The following is a 23017-nucleotide window of genomic DNA, read 5'->3' as shown; positions in this document are numbered from 1 at the left end:
GTTGCTGTTTAGTATTTTTAGTCATGTCTGACTATCCATGATCCCATTTGGGGTTTTCTAGGCAAAGATATTAGAGTAGTTTGCCATTTTCCTCTCCAGATCATTTTACAGATGAGGAAACTGAGGCAAACAGGGTTAACACAGGGTCACACAGCTAGTGTCCAAGGCTAGATTTGAATTCAAGAAGACGAGTCTTTCTAATTCTAAGCCCAGTGCTCTATCACCACCTAGCTGCCGTGGAAATACATGTATCCATTATATATTATGCATATACATGCAGAACATATTTCCATATTATGTGGCAGGGAGTGGGGCAAGCATGAAAAATAAAGTGAAAAAAATATACATTCAGAATTCATCAGTTCTCCCTCTGGAGGTAGAACACATTTTTCATCATGAGTCCTTTGGAGTTGATGTGGGCCATGTTATTGATCAGAGTGAAGGCAATCATGTTGAAGAAGGATCAAATTGTTCTGCTTGGCCCCAAGGGCAGAAATGGGAGGAAGGAATAGGAGTTGCAAACAGGCCAATTTAGACTTGATGTAAAAAGATACTATCAATATAGTGCTATCCAAAAGTGGACTAGAGTCCCTTAGGAGATGATGGATTTCACATCACCGAAGGTCTTCAAGTGAAAATTATATGTCCAGGTGTCAGTTTATTGTAGGGGGCATTGCTTTTAATCATGGATTGAACTTGAGAGGCAACCTGGTACAGTGGTTAGTTCAGGTCCTGCCTCTGACCCATACTGTTTCTGTGGCCTTGGGCAAGCCATTTAACATCTCACTGCCCCAGGTATCTATGATTGTGAGTTACAGAGGTGTTTCCTTTCCTGGGGTATCCCTATACCAATGAAATTACAAGTTTCTTTCCTATCCCTATCTCCTGTAAGTCAAACTGGCAGGACCACTTTTAAATGCTACAGTTATATTACAAATGATTCCTTGAAAATGTGTTTGCCATTTAACATGTTTGCACAGGTTCAGGGAACTGGAAAGGCTTTTTGGCAAGACCTTTTTACAGACAGAGATCTTTTTTTCTCAACTCCATCCCACTTGCCTTATAACCATTGAGGCCTCCATTGCCATCCTCCCTTTTGTGAGAGACTTTCATCCCTAGAAACATAGGAGTATACAACAGATTCACTCCTGAGGCTAAGTTGCAGCCTCACCCTTCACATTCCATCTTATATTATCTCAGGACACATAAAGATGGATGGATGGATAAATGAATAGCATTTCTTAAGTACTTCTATATATAAAACACTCAAATAAGCTCTGAGGACACAAATAGAAAAAAAAACAGAGTCTCTGATCTTGAGAAGTTCACATTCTGATAGGGGAGAGATAGCATATATAAGCAGTTTCAGCTGTAAGTTAGATGGAAAGGCCCGGTGGTCCTCAGGGCAGCAAAGCGTCTTCTCTAATGTCCTTTCCAGTGGAAAAACTATATCTGTTTCTGAAACTGGCATGTAACTGAGAAGGCCAAAGTTCCTCTTTTATGCCTTTTCTCCTCAAGAAGCATTTATTAAGTGCTACTAACAAAGGGAGAGAAAAACAGTACCTGTGCTAGGCTCTTCAGAAATCACAAGGGGATGGCCCCTAAGTTAGTCATCCTGCTTCTTCTGAAACCATGACTGGAGGTAAATGTTTCTACAGAGGTAGAGAAAATGCCAGAAAACAGGCCTTTAAGGAGCCTACGAGAAAGATGAATTCCATTATTTTTCCTTTGTTTAAAACAGTTGTGGTCCTCCAAATTACTGTAGAATTAGATTATGGACCATAAGGAGAGCTGTCATCTGAGAGAACAGTTGTGCCTGAAATGCCTAATTGAAGTGGTTAGTGTAACCTGATTCCACCGGGCTGAAGCAGCACTGGGAGGTCCCCAGAGGGGCTATTGTGGAGAAGAGATAAAAGACAGCCAAGATAACCCTCTTCTTAACGAGCATTTTTGAACAGCAATTTTGTTCATTTACGTTTCTCTTGTCTCTCAAAGTTCAGATGTATTTGTCTGTGCTTTGTATTAATTTTCTGTAATATTGATTATAAGGCTATATTTTTGGAGACAGAAAAAAATAATTTATTCCACTTAGATTCTCTTGATGTGAACATTAATTCCCCAGGAGTAAGTAGACACTTGAAGTAAAATTTAGCAAATTGTACTCAGTATTCCATCCTTCTTGTGCAAAGGAGTATAGACCTGGATAGATCCAAAATGGGACATTTATCCTAAAGTCATTTATACTTGGATGAATCACTGTATTCCTCTGGGCCTCAGTTTCTTCATCTGTAAAATGAGAGGGTTGGGCTAGATGATCTCTAAGGAACACTTCCAACTCAAAGTCCATAGGAAATTTCCATCAGAATATAAGCTTCTTAAGGCTAGGCAACTATCTTCAAGGCTTAGAGAGATGGAAAAGGGAGTGTAAAGGAGGCTTAAAATAGGGCTTTGGGCCAGGAATATATAGAATTCTAGAAATATAGATTTCAAGATAGGACCTTTGAAGTCATCTAGTAGAACCCCTTTATTTTACAGTTGAAGACACTGAGGTCAAGAGAGGTAACATGACTTTCCCAAAGGTCACACAGCTTAATTGGCAGAGCTGGGATTTGAACCCAGTTCCTCTGGGTGTACAAGAAAATAAATGTTTTTCATTTTAAAAATAATTAAATTAAAATTTAAAAATACAAAGTATCATAGGATCTAAACCCCCCTCACTTCTCCCCCGGCCTCTTTTCTCCTGTCTCCTCCAAGATTTATTTCTCTCATTCTCCAGCCCTATCTCTCCCTCCTCTTGTCTACTTTTTCCATTGAAACTTATTTATCTTGTATCTCTTTCCCAGAGAGACCAAGATATCAATTAGGATAAGATGAGAAACCGACCTGTGCTAATTAGGGAGGCTGTAAGACTTCCCCAAGCTCCAAAGTGAAATATATCTATCTGTTTTATAGGATGGAAAAAATTACCCAGCTTTCCATCTTGGTCCAATGCTTTTCACCCTATGCTAGGGCTAAGCTACATGGCATCTAAGACTGATGCAAAGTCTTATGGAACACTTACTCTCTAAGTTCTCTTTCCTGAGCTCAGACCAGTCTTATTAATAAGGAAACTCATTAAACATTTTCTTTTAAGAGCAGGGAAAAATCAGACCTCTTATAGGCTTCTTTGTGCTGTAAAAATCTGTGGCAAAAAATGTCAACAAAGGAGTCAATTAGGAGGAAAAGGTCATGTCACCAAAAAAATATATTTCTCACCTGTGGTTAGGTAGCAATTCAAATAATCTCCCCTCAGATAACTGAGATTTGATTGTAACACTAGTTTCTTGCTGACTCGAAAGAAGTAACATGTTTCTTCAAATGGGGAACTGTCATCCAGATATTATAGTAAAACCTGGGAAAATCAGGATGACCATTGATGCATGGACATGTGCATCAGCAAGTCATTGTTGAGAATAGATGAACCCATAGGAACCTGAGGAAGCCAGTGCTAGACTTAAAATCTCTCTTTCCAAGTCCCGTGTGACAATGCAGGATGATTAAATCAATCCTTTTATGAGCAAGAACATACATGTAGAAGTAGCCAGAACGACTGATGGTTAACTATCAGTGCAGTCCTGGACTCCAATGAAGTGTACCTCTCTTCTCCCCTCTATACCCCTTGAGGCTGATATGATATGATGTGATATTCAAAATCAGCCGGGGTTTGTTCAACATGTATTGGAGCTCCCTTTGTTCTTCCCCGTATAAACCCACAGCTCCCTAACATCTGTGGGCCATCCAGAACCAGTTGGTTAACTCTACTGAATTGGTTGTCTTGGGATTCAGCTATGCTTGAAACCCCCATATCTAATTATCATGTTAAATTACATCCCTCCCTCCTTTGGAATAGGAATTCATATTTATAGAAAATTATTAAGACGCCAACACCAGTTTACTGCCTCCCTAGTGACCTATCTCAAGGAGCAGGAGTACAGACCAAATACAGAAGAAGGAGGAAATTTTTTTAAGTTTCTATTGGCATCTTTCATCACCTCCATTTCCATATATGTCCCTCCCATACCCAGAGTGCTATTCTTTGTAAGAAATAATAAAAAAGAAAGAGGGAGGGGAAAAAAGTTCAGCAAAACTAATCACACATCAACCAGTACTGACAGTATATTAACCAATCAACAAGTAATGATTAAACACTCGCTACATGTCAGGCCCTGTGCTAGACAAAGGAGATACAAAGATAAAAATAAAAGTTTCTGCCCTCAAGAAGCTTACATTCTAAAGTAGGGAATGTGGGGTTTCACTCAATAATAAACGTTTAGTATGCTGTTAACACCATTTACTGTTCTCATATGGCTGAATGAAAATCCTATCTGTGTTGAACCACAGGGTACTACATAAAAGGCTATGGTGGAAAGTTAGGCTTTCACACCAATTAGGCTGAAGTAAGAGCTGGCAGGTTTCCTTGCTCCAAAAAGTTTTTTTTAACATATGTATAATTATTTTAACCTCAAAATCAGCTCCTCAGAAATATCTAAGAACCATCAGATTTAGAACTGGGGCGGGACCTTAGAGTTCACAGTGTCAAGGTCATTTCAAAATATCCTTTTTAGATATTTTGGAAAATAAGGCTGGCTAAGTGAATTAATTTATCTGAGTTGGTGAGAAATTCTTTGTCTCACATTTTTATAGATTTTTTGAGATTGTAACAGTGAAAATAAATAATGATGTTTGGGGAGTGGGGATAGGGGATGAAGAGGACGTTTGGAGTAGGAGTCCAAAATGATGAGAAAGAACTAAAATTGACTTCTTTATCCAGAAACTTCCCCACATTTTTGCATTCCATCTATTTGAAACAGAATTCTCTTCATCCATAAATGCAATATTAAAGGGTAATCATCTTTAGGGGGAGGGGATGGAAGGAAAAAAAAATTTACATGATAGCTTATTATATATTTAAAAGGAATCACAAGTTGTACGTAATAGATTTGCAGTTTCATTTGTGATCATCTTTTTTATTATACTATTATGGAAACACTTATTTTATTCCATAAATGAAAAATAAAATAAATAAAAATAAATGCAATCTAATGCATTCATTAAATGCATATTGGCCTTTTTCTACAAATTACAAGCCCAGAGGACAATGGAAAGAGTGAATTTAATGAGAGTGGAACTGAGTTCAAATTCCAGTTCTCCTAATTCATCTATGTGACATTGAGAAGGTCACTTCACTTTGTGGAACTCTGGTTTCCTCATCTGTAAAAATCAGTGGTGTGAACTATACATGGCCTCTGAAGCTGTTTTCAACTCTAAGAAAATGATCCAGAATGGGTGAAGTCAAAGATGTGCTAGCAAATGTTTAACAACCAACTTACTCGTGGGGAGGGTAGAATGTATGCATGGCGTACCGTTAAGTTTAATCTGCATTATTCACATTTTTCTCCATCACTTTCTTAAGAATAGACAATCAACAAAACAATAAGTCAAGCCCTGATTTGTAACATTTGCCAAATTTCAAGATGTAAATGCTCACACTGAAAATTTAAGAATTGTATGAGCTATCTCCAGCACACCCCAGCTAAAGTCCAAACCTCAGCAAGTTGATCCTGTTATAAAATTAAAGGCCATCCATGTTGGATTTTTTGAGCTAGAAGAACTGCAAATTTATCCAAAGAATTCTGTGGTACTTTTTGTTCCTTACATGCCATCATGGTCTCATTTTTCACACTGTTGACTTCAACGTCTGTGTTAATGATTTCTTCCAGTATGGAAGGAGTGTAGAATCTCCCTCTTCTGAGGCAGATTGTAGCCAGTCTAGCACTTCTTGTGTTAGAGAATTATCTGAGGCTTTGAATGGTTTAAATGAGTTACTAATAAGAAGAGGTCATGAACCCAGGAGTCTTCCTGATCCAAGTGTAGCCTTCATATCCACCATATTAACAAACATTAGAAATAAAAAAATAATTGGACTAAAAAACTATTTGAAAGGTACTAAACTAACGGCAACAGATTTGGTTCCCTAAAATTTTATGGATTTTGTTTGACATGATTCTTGTTCTCAAGGTGCTTATAAATTATATTTGTAAAACATGTTCCTGCTCATTTGTTTGTTTAAAAATAACAAATATGCTTTCGTTTTTACAGCAAGAGAAGTTGGGCGATATCTGTTTCTCCCTCCGCTATGTACCCACTGCTGGCAAGCTAACTGTCGTCATCCTCGAGGCAAAGAACCTGAAGAAGATGGACGTGGGCGGCTTATCGGGTGAGTGTACAATGGCTGTCCATAGCAGAAATGTTGCCAATGACCCGAGCGCATGCTATTCAGTGCCCAGTCTGTATTACCATAAGCCTTATATTTTTGTTCGCCTTTTGGCAGGTTATGTTTTGGGGTGGTTGGAAGTGAAGAGGGCAGGGAAGCAGAGGGGGTCATTTTCCCACTCATGCTGAATAAATTATTTTTTATTAAAGAAATGTTGGATAGGTGAATACCCATACATTGTTAAAGCCATTGCCTCCTAAATGATTCAGGACTTAGAAGGGATATGAACAAGGAAACCTCTGCTTGACAATGGATTGTCAAACTAATATATTTATTTACTGTTGCCTAAAGATAAATTCATGAAAGGAAAAGGAGGCTAACTGATTACATTTTCTTCTGCAACCCAATCCGTTATTACGGAGGCCAACAAAGCAAATTACTGCATAGCCGTTAGGTCTTTGCTTTACCATGGAAATATAACTTTCACAAGCAAACTCTCTCCACTACATCCCATGCCCCCCCCATCCTTTCACATATGATTTAAGTTAGAGAAACAACATGGTGTAGTAGCTAAAAGGCTAGCCTTTGAGTCAAGAAGATGTGGGTTCCAGTCCTACCCCTTAGGCTCCCTGGCTACGCAACCATGGGCAAGTCACTAAACCACTCTTTTTGTTTAGTCATTTTTCAGTTGTGTCCAACTCTTAGTGACCCGTTTGGGGGTTTTCTTGACAAAGATACTAGAATGGTTTGCTATTTTCCTTTCCAGCTCATTTTACAGATGAGGAAACTGAGGCAAAGAGGGTTAAATGACTTGCCCAGGGTTACACAACTAGCAAATGTCTGATGCCTCATTTGAACTCAGGTTCTTCTGGCTTCAGGCCCAGCACTCTATCCACTATACCACCAAACTGCCCCAAACCACTCTTAGCCTCTTGTGATTCTCTAAGTCCGTGTGTGTGTGTGTGTGTGTGCATGTGTTGGTATGTGTGCACACATGCACACCTGTGCCTGGCACACAGTAAATGCTCAATAAATGCTTTTTGATTAACTATCTACCACGTTATAGAAGGGTTGTCATCTGCATTCAGTGGAAAGGAATTTCTGCCACTGGTATATTGGTATGATTAGATTAATTGTATTTCAGACTTTCCAACAAATCATGAGGGCAAAGATAACTGATTTTTTCCTGACCTGGTTATGATCCTTTGTGTCACATGCACATAACATGGAACAGGGTTATGGTTACAGTTCATTGTACATGGAGGTGTACAATGGTCCTTTTTGTAAGCAAACTCAGGCTAACTGTAATAGGCATACAACTTGAAGAGAACACATTTTGATACCTAGCCGCTAAGACGTGCTGGCACAGAACTTCCATTTATTGGCCCATTAATTTACCAACTAGTGCATCGGTTTCTCCCTTGAGCTCCCATTAGTCCCCAGTTATCTACTAGGCACCTTTGAGGGCTACGGGAATTCCTTCAAGTTACCGCAACTTGTTTAGTGTCTTACTGCTTCAGCGTGCCCAAGAGTAATTTAGAAGCAGAGTATATAGCTCTCTCTAAGAATATAAAAGAGTATTTAATGAAGCCAGATGTGAGAGATGCAGAGATGTTTGTCTTCACAAGTGTAATTCATTCCCAGGGCACCGTTCAGTATTCAGAAGTAGTATCTTTAAAATGCTTTTTGATCCCTTTCTGTTCCTCCCCCTTCTCACCAGCTGTCAGGTCCTTCCAACTGTTTTGTTGCTGTTGTTATCATTGTTCATTCATTTCAGTCGCATCCAGCTCTTCATGACCCCATTTTGGGCTTTCTTGGCAAAGATATTGGAGTGGTTCGTCATTCCTTCTCTAGTTCACTTTACAGATGAGGAAACCAAAGCAAACAGGCTTAACTGACTGTGTCCAGTCTGACCCTGTGTCCAAGGTCACATAGCTAGTGTCTGAGGCCCCATATGAACTCACGAAGAGCAGTCTTCCTGATTCTAAGCACAGGGCTCTATCCACTGCATCACCTAGTTGGCCTTATTTTTTGTTGTTGCTGTTGTAATATTTCTTAAATTCAACCTTTCCTTTCTATCCCTCAGTGCAATCCAAGCTCAGGACTTTATTGTCTTTATGAGATGATACTAGTAACCACCTAATAAGTCTCCTGCTTTAAAACTCTCATTCTTCCAATCCATCCATATAGCACCACCATTTTTATTTCTGATTGGGCCTGTGATTTCTTTGGAGTAGGACACTCTCAGGTGAGGAAACTCCCTCTACCAATTTAGGTAAAAACCTTCTCTGCAATGTTGAGTTTAGGAGTCTCAACTTCTCTCAGTGGGTAGAGCAATGGGCCTGCAGTCGGAAACACTTGACCTCAAATCCAGCCTCAGACACTTAGTAGCTGTGTGACTGTGGGCAATTCACTTAGTGTCTGCCTTGCTTTCCTCAACTGTAAAATGAAGCTCATAATAGAACCTACTTCACAGGTAAGAATCAAATGAGATTGTAAGAATCAAATGAGATAATATTTGTAAGCCATAAACTGGTTAGCACTGCCTGACATATAAAAAGCACCCAATAAATGCTTGTGTCCTTCCTTCCTTCCTCTCATTCTGAGTGATTCTTGTCAATGTCTTATAAACCCTTCATAGATGATCCACCCAAAAAATAAAGGCCCTTCCTATAATTCCCTCATATTGTTTGAATATCAGGGCAGTACGTGAATGGGTCATCAATTTATCCCTTGCTATCACCCTATTGGTGGCCCACCTTCTTTTCTTGCCATACATCTCTCTGATGACATCCCCCCCCCCAAAAAAAAAAACAACTAAAATTTCCAACTACTCTGGAAACAGATGAGGAGAAGCAGTCATCAGATATTTTAATGCAAGAAAGTAAAAAAGGAAATAAGTACTTATTCTGTGCCAAGCATTGTACTAAATGCTTCACAAACATTATTACATTTATTCCAAGGCTTTCCTACCATTCTGTTAACTCAGACTTTCATGTTATTGATTTCTAAATGGATACAGAGTCTTCTTTCTCTACAGATCCATGCTAATATAATTATAACATGCATACTCGTTCTTCCATTGATAAGCTTCTCTGGGCTTTTCCCATCTATATTCATTTAACTCTTACTTTCCTATCGACACATACTCTTTAAGCTGAGGCAACTGTATACATTTCATTGTTCCAAGATAAATTTCTTGTCCTTGTTTACTTTGGGATTTCCAAACATGAATAACTACTCTCTTTCTCAAACGTCAGCCTTTTTTGAAAACTTGGGAATCTGGAGTCTTCTAATTGGATTCTACTTTGTCTCTACATTTTAGAATTAGAAGTCCAACCATGTTTTCAACTGCAAATTAGATAAAAGACAGTTATTTTTAACTGTAAAAAAAGAACACATTATCTTAATTTGTAAATGACTGGAGAGCTTTTAACACAATATTTTCCTTTCAACTTCAATTTACCACATTAAGTTCAAGATTATCAAATTGAAAGCTAACATTTTAGGGTAGAGGCTCTGTCTCATCACAAGTTGCTGTATGCTAATAATCACGTGGAGTTTTTGTACTGTTTATAACATGAACTTAGGTTTTAGTGCAAAAAAGCACTATCATACAAGGGTTTTGTTTTTCTTTTTTAATAATATTTTTTCTAATTTCATGTAAAGAGAAATTTTAACATTTTTTTTTCATTTTGATATCCAAATTTTCTCCCTTCCTCCTAAGATGGTAAGCAATTTGTTGTTATATATTTGTTATCATGTAAAACACATTTCCATATTAGTCATGTTGTGGAACAAAAAATGGACCAAAAAGAAAAACACACATAAAAAAAAGTAAAAATAATATGCTTCAATCCATCACTCCTTTCTCTGAATGTAGATAGCATTTTCCATCATGAGTCTTTTGGACTTCTCTTGGATCATTGTATTGCTGAGAAGAGCTAAGTCAATCAGAGTTGATCATTGCACCGTATTGCCATTACTGTGTACAGTGTTCTCCTGTTCTCCTCGCTTCACTTTGTATCAGTTCATGTAAGTCTTTACAGGTTTTTCTAAAATATGCCTGCTCATCATTTCTTATAGCAAAATAGTATTCCACTACATCCATATACCACAACTTGTTTAGCCATTCCCCAACTAATGAGCATTCCCTCAATTTCCAATTCTTTGTCACCACAAAAAGAGCTGCCACAGATGTTTTTGTCCTTTTTCCTTTTTATGATCTTTTTTAGATACAGACCTAGTAGTGGCATTGCTGGATCAAAGGGTATGCACAGTTTGATTGCCTTTTGGAAAGGTTTTGTTCTTCTTTTCTTTTTCCAACGGCACAGGGAAAGGAGAGAAAATTGATTTTTGTTAAATAAAAAAATATGTTTTTTAAGTGCTATGGTGTAGTAGAAAGAGCATTATTGGCTTTGTAAATTCAGAATGTGGGTTCAAATCCTGCTTCTGTCATTTGTTAATTGTGTGACTTTTGACAAATCACAACCTTTTGGAGCCTCAATTTCCTCATCTATAAAATTAAGAGGGTTGAATTTGTTGGCTTCTAATATTTCTTCTCGTTCTAAATCTGTGATTCTATGATCCCACTCTTAAAAGAGGATATGATTGAGAGATGAGCTATAACCAGTAACATTGGAGAGAGTAGCCACACTTACACAATCAGAAATGTATTTGAGCTCTTCTGAGTATCCATAGCAAGAAAAAGAACAGTAGGTTCAACATGACTGAATATTGTTGCTACAGATCCATTCTAGATATTATTGCATTGTCAACTTCCCATGCTCCAAAGGTACAAAGCACTAAAATACTCAAGGTACTAACATTGGTATGTATAGCACAACAACACTAACAGGAGATTTAGGACTATGTATTGTCTTGGAGGTATTACAGAATTACATGGGATAAGGTAGGCAGAGTATCCTGACAAAGCTTGCCCTTAAGGTGAAGAAAATCAAATAGAAATGTGGCTTTCTAATTGTAATTTAAATGAATCTTTGTTATTGGAAGTATTCAGTCCATGGAATACTGCAACTGACTGAATGTGAGGAAAACCATAGAACGTATTTGTACATAGAAAAAAAGAAAATGATCTCTAAGATTTCCTCCAACAATAAGATTCAGTGGTACCAACTCAAGGGTGAGACAACCCATGTACTCAGTGAGAAAGAAACATCTCTGTCTCCTCTTGTTATCATACTTCTTGAGTACTCATTTGCTGAGTAAACTAGAGAGAGGGTTTGGATGTATTTATCACTACTTATAAAGAAATGGTTTATGGGATTACTCAAGGGATATGGTTTATCTCTTCCAAAAAAAAAAAAAAGATGTTCAGAACTCACAGTTTATTTAGGAACCTCACTCTTCTTGAGGATTTAGGATTACAGAATTTAGAGCAGGGTTGGACCTAGGGGTCCATCTATTCTAACCACCCCATACTCTTCCAAGGATTTTTATACAATGGAGATAGGCATGGTGCCCTTCTTAGAAATCTGTGCAAAGTGTAGGAAATATGATGTCTCTTTTGAAAGGTAGGCTATTTAATAGATTGTGAGGGGAATGTTATGATAACAGGGAAATGGAAAGTTCAGTCATCGACCTGTTTATATTTAGAGACTCCTGATTTAGATATCATCTAGTCCAATCTCCTCCATTCACTTTACAGATGAGGAAATTGAGACCCAGGGAGAGCAAATAATTTGCTTGAGATCACAAAGGTGATTAGTTGTATTTGAATTCAGTCCTCCTGCCTCCATATTGCATTCTCTTCTCATAGGTTTCACTGTATATGAATTTAGTACTAAAGCCCTTTATTTCTCTCTGCCTTTTTGCCTTCTCTTACCCTCACCTGGCCTTTTATACTGCTATTATATCACATCAACCAATCTTGTAACTATTCTCCCACATTCTTGTAAGCTCCAAATTACTTGGAATTAAAACACTTTCATAGTTTAGAAACCTAGCTAATATTGTTATTATCATTATTATTCCCTTTAGATATTCAAACGTTTATTAGGGGTCTACTGTGCTCGCCACAGGCAAAGAAGAAAGATTAATATAACATTGTACTTGTCGTCAAGGTACTAACAATCTTATAGAACAGATAAGAAATATATATAAATAAATAATAGAAAATAGAATTTGATAGGTACATAAAAGAGGCGCAACAGAATTTCAAGAGTTACTAGAAGAAAGAAATTACTTCTAGCTAAGGGAATCAGTGAAGGTTTCCTGTAAAGGTGGGGTATACTGTGTTGAGCTGAGATTTGAAGGATGGGTAGGATTATTCTTTCTCCTGCCTTATGTCCATTCTATAACAAGTAATAGGAGAAGTGGGCCTGCCATCTCTTCTGGAATTTTTTCCAGAAAACTGTTCTTGGTGGCTGCTCTTGTACATCCCACCATTGGAACAGAAAGCAAAGCAAACAACACCACACACAGGTTTTTTTTTTGGTATTATATGAACTGAAGAACCAAGCAGCCAAAAGTGAGGCCAACAAATGAAATGGCAAAGACTTTTCTGAGCCAATTGGATCACAGTATGCAAATTAATTTGGCTCTAGTGCCCAGGTCGGGCAGGAGTATGCAAATGAATTGGCAGAGTATTTGAGTTAATAAGCCATGAATATGCAAATAATCTGGCTGTGATGTCAGAAGGCTTCATCATAATTTTAGTCTTGGAGATTATAATGTAAAATTAATTCTAGGACCCTTCAGGGTATCTAATTAATTGTTGATCAAGTCATCAGAAATTCTTAGACATGAATTCATTGATCCAGAAAAAAAAATTTCCTTCATTCACGAAACTTAAAATGAGAACACTGTAAAAATGTGATATAGTTGGATTAGAAGAGCTCCTTGGGCAAATCACTTTACTTCTCTGGGACTCAGTTTTCTTATCTGTAAAACAGGGATAATATTAGTACCTCCCTCACAGGATTGCTTTAAGGTTCAACTGAAGTATCAAAGTGCTTTGAAGGTTTCTTCAAGCACAATAGAAATGCTCATTACTATTATTCTTTCACCATGTTTCCAAAAAAATCTTCCTTATGCATAGATCTCATCACATCATTTCTCTGCTCAAAAATCTTCAATGATTTTACCTTCCAAGAAAAGTTCAAATTTCTTTGTCTGGCATTCAAGGCATTTAACAATCTGACAGCAGCCTTCCCTTTTAGCCTTCTACTACTGCCCTCCACATACTTTATTCTCCCAGTCTCTTCTCCCTAGACATACTCTATGTTTCTTCATCTCCATACCTTTGACCTTTGGTCATACTATTCTATATGCCTATAATATCATACCTCCTCATTTTCAGCTACTGAATTCTTATCCATCCTTTAAAGTGAATTTAAATGTTGTTTCTTCCATTAAATCTCCTCTTGGCAGTAGGGACCACTCGGCATATAATTTTGTCATCATCTGGTTTTGGATCCTATCCCACTACCCAACTACTTATTCTTGAAGGCCATTGTACAAACTGACAGTTTTTACATTAGAGTCAGTTAAGTCCTATAGCAGTCTCCTAGATTACCACAGATTAGTCTCTTCATCTTATCCTCCGTCATGTTGACCTGTATAGGAAAGATTGTCAGTGGAGAAGTCTGGACTGAAGGGCAGAATGAGGGAAGAATGATGCCAATGACCCTTAGAGGATGAGGACAATGGGGAGAAGTAAAGAAGAGCTTTGGACCAAGAAGTATATGGAATCATGGCTTTAAAGTTGGAAGTCATCTTAGAGATCACCTCTCCCAACCCCCTCATTCTCTCGATGAGGAAACTGAGACATAGAGAGCTTTCACAATTTGCCCACAGTCACCAACATAATAAATGGCAAAATAAGAATTTGAATCGAATCTTCTATCTCTACAAAGGCAACAAGCATATGTTCCATTGAACCAGGCTGACCCCCAGTGTGCCAAAGGTGGGAGCAAAGAGGGAGCTGAAGACAAATTTTACCTGTTTAGCTACAGTTAGCCCTAGGAACAAATGTACCACAAAATATGTAGTAATAATGTGAAATCTCCCAGACATATAAAATTCAGTGGAAACATTGTGGCTGGAAATACCATACCCAATTTATTTATTTTTTGTTTTGGTTTGGCTTTTTATTATATTTTTAATTTATGGAATAAAACAAGAATTTCCATAACATAGTAGAATAAAAAAAGATTGCATATAAAACTTCAAATGTGCTATCAAATATGCAACAAAATTATCATGTAAATTTCTTTTTTTTCTTCACTCCCCCAGAGATGGCTACCATTAGACACAAATAGATATATTTACATATATATGTAAAATTATTCTATATATTCTTTTATTTATCAGTTCTTTCTCTGGATGTAGATAGCATCTTTCTTCATATGTCCTTTATAGTTGCTTTTTTTTTCCATAACATAGTACAATGAAAAAAGATGATTGCACAAGAAACTGTGAATCTACTATGCACAACCTGCTATTCCTTTCAAATGTACAACAAAATTATCATGTGAATTTCTTATTTTTTCTTCCTTCCTCCAGCCCCCACCCTAGAGATGACAGCCATTAGACAAAAATAAGTGTATATCTATGTGTATGTATATATATATATAATATACATATATAATATAATAATATAACACACGTATATATGTAAAATTATTCTATACACACTTCTATTTATCAGTTCTTTCTCTGCATACAGATAGTGACTTTCATTATCGTCAGACTATACAAACAAAGCCGTTTGACAACAGCAGTGAGACCCAGATGGTTTCTATTGTATAGGTGTAGGAACTACCTCTACAAATAAATTTAACAACCAGTTTTTAGTTTAGTAGATAGTCTTAGATAGTCTTAGATAGTTGCCTGAGGCTCATAGAGGCTTGATTTGTATTTGGTCACCTACCTATCAAGTGTCAGAGATAAGATGAAAGTTTAAGGTAGGAAAAATCAATAGAAACATGTAAATAGTGAAGTCATCCAAAGAGAAGTTCTAAAACTTATCTAACCCGTTTATTGAGGAATCTGTCATACCTGGTAAAAATTTATGCTTTGTGGGGTTAGGTATTGGGACTAGACCTGGGATTTTATTGGTGTAGCCAGTTCGTGGATGAAACTATCTTCCCTGGAAGTTAGTGTTGGAGAACTGCCTAGATCACTGAGACCTTGTGACTTGCCCATCCTCAGAGAGCTGCTGAACCCAGGTTTTCATGGCTTGCAGGCCAGGAGAGGAGAGGAGAGGAGAGAAGATGAAGGGAAAGAAGAGAAGATCAGAGGAGAGGAGGAGAGAGGAAAGAAGATGAGGAGAGGACAGGAGATGAAGTGAGAGGGGAGAAGAAGAAGAAAAGATGAGGGTAGGGGAGAGGAGAGGAGAAAATCTCCCACAATTTGTTCTTGATGCCATTTTTTCTGCCTCAAAGTTTTCACTACTTCCTTTTCTAAGTACTAATCAACAATTTTTTAGTAATGCATTTCAGAATTTGGCCAGGAATCAAACTGAAGCTCTCTTGTGGATGATCAATATTTAAAGGGAAACAAGTCTGTTTCAGGAGGTACATTTCTAACCTTTGGAGGTAGAACAAAAAATATTGCCCTCTCATAATATGTCCTTTGATACCACTTTCAGAGAAAAAAAGTACTAACTGTATGACTAATCCAGGATGTCAATTTTTATATTTTCATGTTGTCCCTCTCTACCCTCTGCTCTTATCCTGTGGAACAGAAAAAAAAAGAATTTCTAGAATTTCCTAGTTTTGCTATTGTGTTGGGAGAGCCAACTATAAACAATGTGCCTGTGGGTTTAAATTATACGTGGCACAATCTTACTAAATAAATTCTATTTTGCCTCATTCCGTAATGAAGAAATTTTCCTAATAATAATTCACATTTACATAGCTCTTTGGGATTTGGGAAATATTTCCCTCATAAAAACCCTGTGAGACAGGGAGGTCATTCAGTCTACCTCCCTCATTTTACAGTTGAAGAAATTAAGGCATAGAGAGGTTAAGTGAGATGTCCAGTAGAATTCAAACTCAAGTCTTTCTGACCCCAGCCCGAGCCCTCTATGTGCTGTACCACCTAACTGCCTCTGTATATTTATGGGTACATGAAGGCCATGCAAGTACATGATATATTGAAAAATCACTCTACTTTGAGAAATGGTTCCCTAGACAAATCAATAGTTTTTATCTTTATTTGGACTTAGGAATCTGCTGGTTTCCTAAAACCACAGCAAATCAAGCAAAAGAGATGTTAAAATTCTGTCCATCAACACAGAACGGCAGTGCTAGTCCACTGATCTGAGCGGCAGCATGGTGTGATATGCCATAAGCACTGAAGCTGGAAACCAGAAGACTTTGTTAAAAACCCTGATTCTGCTCCTTCCAGCCTGTATGTGACCTTGGATAAGTTGTTTCTCCTCTTTGAGCCTCAGATCCTCATCAGTAAAATGAGGGGACCACACCACAGGATCATTAAATCTGTAATCCCAGGATTGCTAGTTATTTCTCACTTTGCCCACTGAACTATTTGGGCATCATTGCCTTGAATCTGAGGCAACTGGGTGGCACAGTGGATAAAGTATCAGGCCTAGAGTCAGGAAGACCTGAGCTGTAATCTGGCCTCAGACACTAGCTATATAACCCTGGGCAAGTCACTGAACCCTGTTTGCCTCAGTTTCTTCATCTATAAAATGAACTAGAGCAGGTAACAGCAAACCATTCCAGTGTCTTTGCCAAAAAAAAAAAAAAAAAGGAAAAAACCCAAATGGGGTCCCGAAGAGTCATATTCAACTGAAATGACCGAACAACCACCGTGAATCCAGACTCAACCCCCAGAACCACTGTTTTGTAGGGGAAAGAAAGCCAACTTCAGAATCAGAAAAGCCTGGGTCTTGAGTCTCACTTATGACACATACTGGATGTGTGACCTTAGATAAGTTACCTAACTTTTCAGGGATCCAGATAATTCCCTAAAGTATAGGTTGTAGAACAGTTGTAGATATGTATTGGTAGAAGGACTTTCCTCCAAGTATTGTGAATTCCCTACACCAATGAAAACCACAGATCTGGAGACCTCCATTTCCAAAAAAAGAAACTTAACCTTGGTAAAATAAATAAATGAATGAATGACAAAATATATACATATATTTGAGTGAAATAGATACTTTAAATTTTGCAAATATTATCAATAAAACCAATCAAACTTAATGTAATGGCCATCATTAGTACTATTATGGAATTATTTTTATACTGTTATCTCCTTTTCTCCCCTATTTTACTTTTAATAGAAAACAGAATGAGAGAAGTTCCCCAAAATGGAAAGGAGAAAAAAAAGAGTTAACCACAAATACATACAGTAATGGAACTTTACCTCAATGTCAATCATAAACTAGGTGGAAATATCTCCATTTTCTGTGTCAGAAAAAAAGTATAAAATGCAGGGAATGACAATCTAGTAGCATCTTTTTGCCCAGCAGGAAGATAAGGGAATGGCCGAGCATCTTATAATCCATTTGGTCTTTTGCTGCTGCTACTGACTAACATTTTGGAAATGGAAATAGAAGGCAGCCAGGGTAGCAGATAATCCTCACCATGTTGCTAAAAGCCTTACTATTGGCCATTTTGAATGGAACATGAGATCATTGGTGGGTTTGTCACACCATTCCAACTTGGTTTGGGAAAACTGGATGTCTTTATGTATTTTCCCTCCATATTTAAACTTTATGGGTGTTTTCTTATTTATTTGAGTGAGAGAGAATTTAATTAAAATGAAAGAAATATACAGTTTATCTCTGTATTTCACTAGTTCTGAAAATGCTTGTCTGAAAGCTATACTAGAGAAATGGTAATCAAAAGACTCAAATCCAACCTCAGACACCTACCAGCTGTGTCACCCTGGGAAAGTCACTTCACCCCGTTTGCCTCAGTTTCCTCATCTGTAAGATGAGCTGGAGAAGGAAATGGCAAACCACTCCAGTATCTTTGCCGAGAAAATCCCAAATGGGGTCACAAAGAGTCAAACACAACTGAAAAACAACTCAACAATAACAGAGCAATGATGACAAATGTAAGCTGTATGAGTTTAGGGACTCCTTTTTTCCCTTTGTATCCATTGTGCCCTAGCTTAACAGCTACCTGATAACCATTTATTAAATTGAACAGATAGGTTGCAACAATGATGGATCTTGATCTTGTTAGAAATTACATCAGCCATTATTCAGCCAATGTCATAATATAACAAATAGTCCTTGTAGGCTCTCTAGCTGAAAGGGACCTAGAGGCCATATAGTCCAACCCCTTCATTTTACCAAAAAAAAGGGGGGAGGGGGAATGGAGGCCAAGGAGATTAAATGGTTTGTTCAGAATCACAAGGGTAATAAGCATTAGAGGTAGGCCTTTGAACCTCTGACTTCAGAGCCATCACTCATTCTGTTGTCCCACATCACCTCCATCCCCTTCCAACTTTGAGATTCTGTCATTCTGGTATAATAATTAGAACCATAACTGAGCCGGAGGTGGTAGGGTGGGGGTAGGGATAAAGTGTTGTGTGCTCACCCTCCTCCCTTCCACTAAGGAACTCTTTTTAGCTCGGTACCTAGTTGGGGGAAAGAGGTTTACAGCTATATTCCACAGAGAGAGACTCTTTATATCCCCACTCCAGAGCATTGGGACACTAACTTAAAATTCAAATTGTTTCATGCCTAGTAGAAAGGTACAGAGTGTGCAATGTTGAACAGGTATAGGACAGTTATTTATTTACTCCACACAAAAGAAATGTTTAACACATACAAGACCCACAAATGCTCAAACAAGAAACAATAATTTTTAATTACTTTATGTTCTTCTGGGAAGTTTAGACGTAAACATCAGAACAGGAAGCAGTTTGTAGGACTGATCAATAGGCATTGTATAATTCACCTCAGTTCTACTCTTGCAAACAATTCACTCTAGATCCATGCCTTCTGACAAGGTCAGGGCTTAATAAGTCATCCTCCCCAATGCAGAAACTCCAAGTGCTTCCCAGTCAGCTCATATTAAGAAGTTCCTACATCTGGAGCTCCTGAGGCTTCAAGGCTGGAAATGTCCATCTCGGTATCACTAGTCACATGATCAGGTTAGAAACATCAAGCAGAAAAGGTCTCCAAGACCCTGCTTAGCTGCTTCACACCGCCATGAGCTTGCAGACCTTATCACTGATGGGGGGGGGGGGAAGGGTTCACCACTTCTCCATTCCCTCCCAGAAAGCTTAGCAAGGAAGAACTATTTGCCACATGCTTGGGATGGTTAAAACCAGAAGCTTTCTGTCTTTTTAACTAATGTAACGGCTGCCCACCCCCACCTCCTCTTACCACTGGGTGGTGAGTTCAAGAGTAGTACACAGAATTTGTTGCTTCATACCAAAAAGCAGGACCAAAGTCCTTTAGGCATTGAAAGGATTGTGTGTTTGAGTGCAGGCTTAGGACTCTTCAGGGTGTGAACTAGCCAGAAGAGATCAGGTTGGCCTATTGTTTTTCTTCCCTAACCCTGTACTGCCGCTGAGAAACAAGCCTGTACTACATGGTATCAACATTGATTCCAACGTTGGAGCTGATCCATTTAGAAAGTCAATGGTAGTTTATATTTATATTACATTTATATTACAAATATGACAGATTTCATCTGTTGATTTGACATAGACACATCCATATGCTAATTAACAAAACAAATGTTTTCTCAGCACTTATGTTTTATAAAAAAAAAAATAACATTTTTAGTTCAGACTAACTTATTCTTACCTCTCCAGCCCCTGTTGTTGAGCAGTAGGACAGGACATTTACACTGTCTCCTCTTGCTTCTAAATGAGAAAAGATTTTAAAGTATGATGCAATTACTACAAGTTCAAACCTTTAAAAATTGCTTTAAAAAAACAACTTATATTGATTGCAAAGTGTGCATCAGGTCATTAGCTCAGATTTTAGTCAGCTATTTTTGCAGGCATGTGAATACATTTAAAGGAATCAATCCAGCTATATTGTTCCACTAGTGAGTGGAAGATTTCATTTCTATGACAATCACCTGAGCCCAAGACCCCACCCACCCCCCCATCCCCCAAAATGCCTTTCTGAAATCTTGAAACTAGTGTTTTTCAAACAGCATTTCTACATCATGGAAGTTGACTAAACTCTCAAATTATATTTTTGGAAGCAAGTAAAAATACAGGCTGCCAATTTGAGATTTTTCTGGATAGATAGAAAACATTCTTGAATTTTTAGCACCTTCTTGGTATGCAGAAGAAAGGGTGTAAATGTAAACTGTCCCGGGGAATTACACTATTTTACAGGGGACCTTCAGTTTGCTGTAATTAGAAATCTATTTTCAACGAAAAAAAGATTTGCCCTGTGTTTTATAAAAAGGATTTAGGGGGGTTGGAGAGTGGAAAGAAGTTTAGAGGCAGGTTTTTAAAAGAGCTAGAGAATGTTTATGAATTATGCAAACCTGAACTTTCATTTTAATACCTTCATTAAAATATAAAAACCTTAAAAGCTTCCCAACAGGAATGCTTTATAAGTGCTCTGACCTTGCCCTGAGGCATACCTAAGGCATGATTTAATAATTATTATGAAGGAAAGTATAATAATAAACCTCTATCTGGAAAGGCCAACATATGTCCTTGCTTCCTTGGCCTCCAATAGAGCTCTGACTGAGGCACAATCAGGCTCTCTCTCTCTCTCTACATGAGGCATTGCTTCATTTCATTTCATCTGAGATACAAGAGACCTTGTGTTTCTATTTGGGTAACAGTAGTGATGCAGCTGTGCTACCCATGCAGTGAGTCACAAAATTGATCTTACATTTCAGCCTAGAGATCCTACTATTAAGGCTACTATTTGGAATGAAGCCTTCCAAACTCATCATAAAAAGTATCTCTATAAAGAAAAATATACATAGTTCTATTTGTGATAGCAAAAAAGAAGAGGGGAAAGGTGTGATAACCTAAATATTCAGTGGATAATAGGTGAAAAAATTATGGCATGATGGGCTATCAATGAAATGTAATATTATAATATAGTATAAATAATGATAAATATGAAGTATAGAAGGATATATGAAAAGTGAATATACGAAGTGATGCAAAGGAAATTCAGCAGAGCCAAAACTTTGTTCACTTTAACTACAACCATATGAGAGAGAAAGGAGGAGGAAGAGGAGGAAGGAGGGATGGAGTACAGAAGGGGAGAGAAAAGAGTCAGAGGACAGGGAGGAAAGAATAAAGGGGGAGAAAAAGGGAGAAAAGGAAGAAAAGAGAGAGTAGAATAAGAAAGGGAGAGGGAGAGAGTGGAGGAATAGAGAGAAGAAAGAGAAAAAAGAGACAAGGAGAATGGGAAGAAAAGAGGTGGGAGAAGAGAAAGTAAGAGAGGGAGACAGAGTAAGAGAATAAGAAGAGGGAGAAAGAGACAGCAAGGAAAGAAAGGAAGAGGGAAGAAAGGAGAGAGAGAGAGAGAGAAAGGAAAATAGTGCTAGTTGGATGTGGGTTCAAATCCTGGGCTTTGCTATTTGGTCAGTCTATCAACAAGCATTTGTTAAGAGCTTACTATGTGCTGCTTAATCTGCTTAAGTTCTTGGGATACAAAGAAAGGCAAAAGAGAATGCCTAGTCTCAAAGAGCTTACAATGTAACTTTGGACAAGTTGCAGCACATCCCTGTACCTCAGTTTCCTCATCTGTAAAATGAGAATTAACTCCTGAATGACCTCTACGGTCCCTTCCAGACCTAGAGGATGATTCCATTATTCAGTTCGAAATGGATGATACTATGTGTATAGAAGGGAGAAAAGGAGGGGGAGGGGTGAAAAGGAGAGGGAGAGAGAAGAGAGAACAGATCAAAATATTATTTTGCTCGATGATTGTTAATTAATTTAGTTTTGCCTTATTCAATGCTAAGGCTTTTGTGTAAGATTATACTCTTTATTTTGTATGTCCTTTTGATTATTTGTCTTTGTTGATGGTTATTAACTTTATACAAAAAAAAAATCTGCCCTTCTACTGGCTATGAGACCATATCTAAACATGAGACGTCCAAAGCCCAGCATCCTTGAAGGGATGCCCAGTAAGGACCTCTCAGTAATCGGGCTCACGAAGAGTTTGCTCCCCACTCCCATGATCCTTTCTCTTCTATTCTTATATTAGAATTCTACTACTTCCTACTCCCAGAAGGTACAACTTTTAAAACCAAAAAACAGAATTTAACCTCTTCTCATATGGTACATTTCTACTACATAAAAACTCTGTGGACCGTGCAATTTAGTTTTTGGGGTTTTTTTTTAAGATACAAAGTTTGCTTCACTGTGGTGTTGTTCTCTCTTATGGTAATGCGGTTCATACCATTGGAAAGTTGGACCAGGCTAATTGGGCAACCAAATAGGTATGGATGGGAAGGATGGAGCCCATGTCATCCTAATTATCAGGCTAATACCTAGTTACAGGACAGACTCTCTCTATCTCTCTCTCTTTCAAATAAAAGACCCAAAAAATGGAACCTGCTGTTGCTATGTCAATTTAAATAGAAGTGTCAGCAATTGGTCCCAAAGCAACCCCCGAATGTCTTTCCAAATAACTGTGCCCCAGCTAATGAATACCTAATTGGATACAGTATGAGTCAGCATTCATTGCTCACACTGGTGCATAATTGAGTGGTCAAAAATCCAAATTTCATTTAGGGCTGCCAATTCTCAAATCTCTACTAATAAAGCCACCACAATCATGGCAAGAGAAGTAGCATGCAAACCCCTAAATCCTTG

General features: G+C 37.9%; 1 protein-coding gene across 1 annotated transcript in view; it reads left to right on the top strand.

Moving 5' to 3' along the window:
• The window catches only part of SYT1 (synaptotagmin 1), a 484861-nt gene that overhangs the window by 355663 nt on the left and 106181 nt on the right, over positions 1-23017 (top strand). The window contains exon 7 of the mRNA XM_027842531.1: positions 6139-6256. Within this exon, the coding sequence (XP_027698332.1) occupies positions 6139-6256 (118 nt within the window). The remainder of the gene's footprint in view (positions 1-6138; positions 6257-23017) is intronic.

This window comes from Vombatus ursinus, unplaced genomic scaffold (genome assembly GCF_900497805.2).
Source record: "Vombatus ursinus unplaced genomic scaffold, bare-nosed wombat genome assembly UNPS02014874.1, whole genome shotgun sequence".
NCBI lineage: Eukaryota > Metazoa > Chordata > Mammalia > Diprotodontia > Vombatidae > Vombatus > Vombatus ursinus.
The sequence above is the reverse complement of the archived record's forward strand: the minus strand, read 5'-3'. Positions and strand labels throughout refer to the sequence as shown.